The sequence below is a fragment of the Camponotus vicinus genome, unplaced genomic scaffold (genome assembly GCF_025532165.1).
Source record: "Camponotus vicinus isolate PSW18456_S1 unplaced genomic scaffold, iyCamVici1.0 SCAF_7, whole genome shotgun sequence".
NCBI classification, from domain to species: Eukaryota; Metazoa; Arthropoda; class Insecta; order Hymenoptera; family Formicidae; genus Camponotus; species Camponotus vicinus.
In genome coordinates this window covers 16,183,758-16,190,632 of record NW_028141979.1, presented here as the reverse complement: position 1 = coordinate 16,190,632, position 6,875 = coordinate 16,183,758, and the positions used below count along the sequence as shown (strand labels likewise).

The following is a 6,875-nucleotide window of genomic DNA, read 5'->3' as shown; positions in this document are numbered from 1 at the left end:
GATATTTGTTTTCGTTTGCTAGCACTTTTATTGATTCGATAGATCCTGCTTCTGTTGTACCCTTTATAAGTAACTCCGTTCTTCCATCCACCAGTACTCCTCTTCGTAAGTCTGGTAGGAGGTGGTAGTAGGCTAGGAAGTCTGCTCCGATGATGGGTGATGTGACGTTTGCTATGACGAAACGCCATAGAAATGAACGTCGTAGTCCTAAGTTCGGTTGTAGCGTAATCCACCCGTAAGTAGTGATTGGAGAACCATTTGCTGCGAATAATTCATAATTCGTTGGCAACTTGCGTCCTGCTGTCATTGAGCGGGGATATACGCTGACATCGGAGCCCGTGTCCACGAGAAAACGTTCTTTAGTTGTTCGACACGTTACGTAGAGGCGGCAGGGTTTTGGGGCGGAGCCACAGGCCGCCATTAGTGGCTGCCCTGATCTTTTTCCGAATTCTTGTAGGTGCATGGCTGTGTGCATTTTTTAGCCTTTTCACCGAATCTATTGTGGTAGAAGCAGTGACTTTTGTTGTACTCTTTGTTTGTAGCCTGACTTCGGCTTCGGCTTCGGTTCCTTTTATCCTTGCTCTTCTCTTTCGTTCTTCCCCTTGCGAGATGCGTGGCTAGGGTTGCCACTTGTTTCGTCAACGCTTGGATTTGCATTTCCAATGTCCCCTTTTCTTTCGGAGCATTGGTAACCGCTACGATGGCCCGTGATGACATCTCATGAATGCGGTCGGCTTGCTCAGCTACTTCGTTGAGGCGATCTTCAGTGCGGGTTGCGAAAATTACTTGCATCTGATTGGGAAGTCTACCGAGCCAAAGTGTCCTTAGAAGAGAGTCAGGTACATTTTCTCCTGCCAATGTGCGCAGGTGCCGTAAGAATTGCGAGGGTTTGCGATCGCCGATTTCTTCGAGCTCTAGTAACTGTCGCGTCCGTTGCTCCTGGGAGATCGACATTCGCTGAATGAGAGCTCTTTTTATGGTTCCGTATTTATCCGCTTCGGGGGCTTGCGTGATTATATCCTTAACTTCTTTTATTTGACGTGAATCTAACTGGGAGAGAACGTAGGAATATTTCGTGGAATCCTGCGTTATGCCGCTGAGTATGAATTGGCCCTCCAGTTGTGCAAACCATAACTCTGGCTCATCATTCCAGAAGGGGAGAATCTTAACTGCCACTTTATGAACGACTTCTCTCGCTTCGCCCTCCATCTTACTACCGTGTGCGTCGGGGTCACCAATTTGTAGGGAACCGCAGGGTGTATGACTGGTTCTACTTATTGATCACACGGTAGAATAGGTAAAAGAGCATTTATTCTATATATTGTACATAAATACAGGGTCCATTATGAAAGTAATGCGCATTTTCTGGGAAAAATATATTTATTGATCCTATCGGTACAAATGCTTAAAATTCTTCGAAATAGTCCCCTCCTGCATCAATGCACTTGCGGAGACGTGTCTGCCACGCCTGGAAGGCACCCTGAAACTCCTCCACAGGAATGCCTTTCAAGAACGTTGTAACATGCGTTTGGATGTTTTCCACGGACTCCCAATGCTTTCCTTTCAGCTCTCTCTTCAGTCGGGGGAACAAAAAAAAGTCACAGGGAGCTAAATCGGGACTGTAAGGGGACTGGGGGACCACTGGGGTGCTGCTTCGGGCCAGGAAGTTGGTTACGATGAAGGCCGTGTGGCTGGGGGCATTGTCGTGGTGGAGTTTGACCGCGTCTTTGATGTCAGCCCTCACGCGCGACCCGGCGTTTCAATCTCCTGAGCACTTCCAAGTAAAAGGCTGCGTTGACAGTTTGTCCTTGCGGTACAAACTCAAAATGGACGATTCCTCGGACGTCAAAGAAGACAATGGGCATGGTTTTGATGCGAGACTTGCTCATGCGCGCTTTTTTGGGGCGGGGAGAGGATTTTGTGTGCCACTCGGAGCTCTGCCTTTTCGTTTCTGGGTCGTACTCGAACATCCAGGATTCGTCTCCGGTTACGACAGAGTTTAAAAAGTCCGGATCATTTTCAATTAAACCCAACAATTCTTTACAGCGCGAAACTCGAGATTCTTTCTGCTCGTCCGTCAACACCTTCGGCACAAGCTTCGCACAGACCTTTCGCATTTGCAGATCCTCGGTCACAATCCCATGTACCGCAAATGTGGACAAGTTTAGGGTGTCAACGATTTGCTGGATGCTCAATCGACGGTTAAAACGCAAAACTTGGCGCACGCGCGTCACATTTTCGTCGGTTCTGGCCGTTATTGGGCGTCCAGAACGGCGTTCGTCAACGACCTTCTCCCGGCTCTCCTTGAACGCATTGTGCCACCTCCCGGATTGTGATCTTGAAATGCAGTCGTCCTTAAAGGCCTCTTGAAGCATCTGGAATGTTTCGGTAACATTCTTTCCAAGCCGCACGCAAAACTTGATGGCGTACCGCTGTTCAAGCGAACCGTCCATCACGCCGTGTTACAAAGACAAAAAACACACTTCACGCAAAGACACGTCCTTCCGCTCTCACTGCTCGGAGCGAACTGAGACCGGGCGCGTTTGAACGGGCAGACCTCACACCACATTTTCCGACCGGTCCGAGCGCGCTACGATGGATAGTCGCGTCACAATAAAATCATGCGCATTACTTTCATAATGGACCCTGTATGTTAAATATTAATATTGGTAGCGAGAACGCCTATAAGGAGGATTTCTGCTGGTGTAGTGAAGTCGTGCTCCTGGGGGCTCGGTCTGCGTACTGGCGTCCCGGACTCGGAGCCTGCTGGACCCTTTTTGGGTTCCGATCGTCTGGGTGTCTGTGGTGGTCTGCGTCACCGCGGTTTCTGCGATGGTCTGCGTGGCTCTAGAATTGGGTGCGCAAACAACCTCCGGCGGTACTGGAGACAGACGTGGTGGCGTATACCACCGGATGGTCTCCGTGAAGGGTACAGGAGCCGGGGTCGAAAGTGGCGACCTCGTTGGCTCCGTCAGCAGGAGGGCGTTCCTGGACCCGCTAGGCTTCCTCTTGATGTGAGGTCGGACTACGTTTACTGAGCGGCGGAAAGGCTGGGATCGTCGTCTTATACTCGGTGTCAGGGAAGGGTCGTATATGACCTTCCTGATACTCCTGGCGGCAGGCGTGGGAACACGGACTCCCAGGATTCGCTTCTTGTTGCGAGGTGGAGGATCCCGAAGTCCCACCGCAGGATGAGAGTCGCCTCTAGTCGAGACGGTCTCTTGTAGGGGCAGGGATGCCCCTGGTCTGTCGACCTTCCGGTTTTTCCCGGAGAAGAGTGGTGCTGGCCTCGTCTTCTTCCTTGAAGAAATCTCTTCAAGAGGAGGCTCGTTCTCCTTGGTCGCCGTGGTGTCCTGTTAATGATCTCTTGGTATGGATTCTTCTGCTTCTTCCTGACTCGATGGTGAGTGATCGAAGAAAAGGTGATTTCACTCCGCGGGGGTCCCTCTTATATTTCCCGTGAGTTGACTTTGGCTTACGGGAAAGCACAGTTAGCGTGCGACGCTTGGCGGCGGTGCTCGGTACTTGGCGCGCGGCTTACTAGCCGCTCGCGAGAAAGCCAAGTTGGCGCGTGTACTCGGAGTCGGCGCGCTATCGCGAGACGTATTATTGCGTCTCGTGTGGCGTGTACCGCCACACTTTTCATATTTTGAAAATACTTATGACAACGTATTTCTGTCATATTCAATTTTTAGTCATCGGTCGACATTCATATAAAATTCGATAATACTTCGGATGAAATTTATTGCTCTGAGAGAGCATGATTAATGACATCATTGGTCAATCACAGTTATTCCGTTCTTCTGAGGAATGGATGTGATTGGCCAGCTTTTGAGTTTGACGTAATATTGGACGAGGGCACAAAAAGAATGTAAATTTAGCTATATTTATAAATTTAATAGAAATTAAAATTTTTTTACATGTGAAGTTACATGTTAAGTGCTTTAAAATCTATATCTCTTTAAATTTTTTACGGTTTTGTAAATTTAAAATAAAAAATTTGTTGCTTTTATTAATATTTTAATAAAAAATATTACCAAAGTAAATTTTTTATTTAATTCTATCTTGTTTTAACATTAAAAGTAACGGGAAAAGTAATGAATCGTTATTTTTGAAGTAACGATAACGGTAACTAGTTACTTTTATAAATAAGTAACTAATAACGGTAACAAGTTACTTTTTTTACTCGGTAACGAGTAACGGTAACGAGTTACCTTTTTTACTTTGTAACGAGTAACGGTAACGAGTTACTTTTAAAAAGTAACTTTCCCATCCCTGTACATTTTACTATTAACCCTATTTCCATAATGGCTTCTATAGTTGTTAATATAATATTGTGTGTTTTATTTGAATTGTCTTTAGAACCTAAAAACCAATATCCTAATACTTGTTTCATATTTAAATGAATCCATGAGTAGTGAGACTAGGCCGGTTCTAACTCAGGGATCTCAGGGGGGGTGAGGGGCGAGGGGAACCGGGAGGGTGACGTCACGCGGGGGGGTGACGTCACTTGCGGGGGGGATGACGTCACGCGCGGGAAAGGGGGGATCCGCGGCGCGAGCGATGGACGAGGGGGTCCGCGCGGAGAAGGGGAATCCGCGGCACGAGCGATGGACGAGGGGGTCCTCGAGGAGAAGGGGGATCCGCGGAAAGAAGACGGTGGTGTGAGAAGGATAGCTCTAGTTGTGGGAAAAGGATAGCGCTAAGTGTGGGAAAAGGATAGCGCTAAGTGTGTGAAGAGGACAGTGCGACAAGGATGGCATCAACGTGCGACAAGGATGACATCAACGTGTGACAAGGATGGTGTCAACGTGGGACAAGGACGACGCATTGTAAGATGCTGCATAGGTGGGAGAAGGACGACGCAAAGGTAAGTGAGTGAGCGACGAGCATATGAAAGAGAGAGAACGATAATATCGCGAGACAACGTGTACGAAAGAGAACGATATTGCAAGAGCAACGTGTGCGAGAGAGAACGATAGCGCGAAGAGAACGCATACGAAAGAGAACTATAATATCGCGAGACTTAGAACGATAATAGCGCGAGAACAACGCGTGCGAGAGAGAGCGAGAGAGAGCGAGAGAGCGCGAGAACAACGCGTGCGAGAGAGAACGAAGATATCGCGAGACTTACAACTAACGCGCGAGAGAGAACGCTACGAAGATATCGCGAGACTTACAACTAGCGCAAGAGAGAGAGATATCAAAGGATGGGAACGCAAGGAGAGGCGCGTAAATAAATACATTTTTTTTAAATTAAAATATAAAATTTATTTTAAAATGTGTGTGTGTGTGCTTAATATATAATATATAATAATATTTAATAATAATAATATAATAATAATATAATAAAAATATAAAAAATAAAAAAAAAATATATATATATATGGGGGGGGATGCGCCGGGCTAAGGGGGAGGCCGCTCCTGGAACAGAAAAAAGATGCTGCGTTAATAGAAATATATTACGATAAGATTTATAAAAAAACACTTACATCTATCGATCCATTCCTGTTCGTCCACTCCTCTTTCCTCCTCCTCCTCCTGCTCCTCATTCTCCTCTTCTCTTTCCCCATCCTTCTCTTCCTCCTCTTCTCTTTCCTCTTCCTCCTCCTGCTCCTCTTCCTCTTCTTCAATGTTCCAATTTTCTTGTTCCCAATTTTCTTCTATTTCATCGTAGGGCTCTTCCCCGAAGAGCCGCCGCAGGTCGAAAATATCTTCGACCTGGCGACTCTCCGGGGCGTCGCCCCACATATAGGAGAAGTCCTCCCTCTCGGCCCGGCGCACCGCCCGCATCCAGCGTTGACGTTCAATGTTGACGAACCCGGGAATTTCTACCTGGTCCTGGAACTACACAAAAATTTATTTAAAAAATATAATTAATATAAATACACAATTTTTTACAAAATATTCACAAAAACGATACTTACATTCCACAGGAACGTCAACTTCATAAATACTATGCATAGGATGTCAAAAAATGCTCTTTTCCATTGGGGGTAAATATTCGTTTGATCCATTTTTTTTAATTTAACTTTTTAACACGTACTTCTCGACTCGCGCACTGTCAACAACTTTCTGATGAGAGAACGAGGTCTCGGCACGAGATTTTATAGTAGAGATGTGGCATTATCACCATATCAAAAACGCGTCGTAAGACAAAAGTATGCGCGTTCCCATGCAACTCAGCGTGATATATAATATAATATTAATACTATCATACCGCGACTTTGTGAGGAGACAACGAGATCTCGGCACGAAACTTTAGAATAGGGACGTATCATTATCGCTTTATTAAAGACGCGTCGTAAGACAAAAGTATGCATGTTCCCATGCAAATTAGCATGATATAATATAACATTATAATATAATGTGTCAACCCTGCTCGAACAGTAATTAAACGGTCATCGAACGACTGTCGAACGCCCGTCGAACGGAAACGAACGACCGTCGAACGGTCATCAAACGGAAATGAACGCCCATCGAACGGCTATCGAACGACAATTGAACGGTCATCGAACGACAATTGAACAGAAATGAACGCCTGTCTAACGGAAACGAACGACCGTCGAACGGTCATCGAACGGTAATTGAACGGTTGTTGAACGGAAACGAACGGCTATCGAACGGTAATTGAACGGTCATCGAACGGAAACGAACGACTGTCGAACGGCTATCGAACGGTAATTGAACGCCCGTCGAACGGAAACGAACGCCCGTTGAACGGCTGTCGAACGGAAACGAACGGCTATCAAACGCCCGTCGAACGGAAACGAACGACCGTTGAACGGAAATGAACGGTCATCGAACGCCCGTCGAACGGAAACGAACGCTCGTCGAACGGAAATGAACGACCGTCGAACGGAAACGAACGCTCG

At 46.6% G+C, this 6,875-nt stretch overlaps 1 protein-coding gene and 1 pseudogene across 1 annotated transcript; both read right to left on the bottom strand.

Annotated features, from left to right (window-relative positions):
• Positions 1-420: 420 nt before the first annotated feature.
• On the bottom strand, positions 421-1,209 carry LOC145974232 (uncharacterized). Its single transcript, XM_083104036.1, has one exon. The coding sequence runs from the start codon at positions 1,207-1,209 to the stop codon at positions 421-423; it is 789 nt and encodes a 262-aa protein (XP_082960162.1).
• Positions 1,210-1,400: 191 nt separating this feature from the next.
• On the bottom strand, positions 1,401-2,638 carry LOC145974230 (uncharacterized; annotated as a pseudogene).
• Between the last annotated feature and the right edge of the window lie 4,237 nt (positions 2,639-6,875).

Excerpts from the sequence above, each read along its gene's own strand:
- LOC145974232 (XM_083104036.1), bottom strand. The coding sequence starts at position 1,209 with ATGGAGGGCGAAGCGAGAGAAGTCGTTCATAAAGTGGCAGTTAAGATT.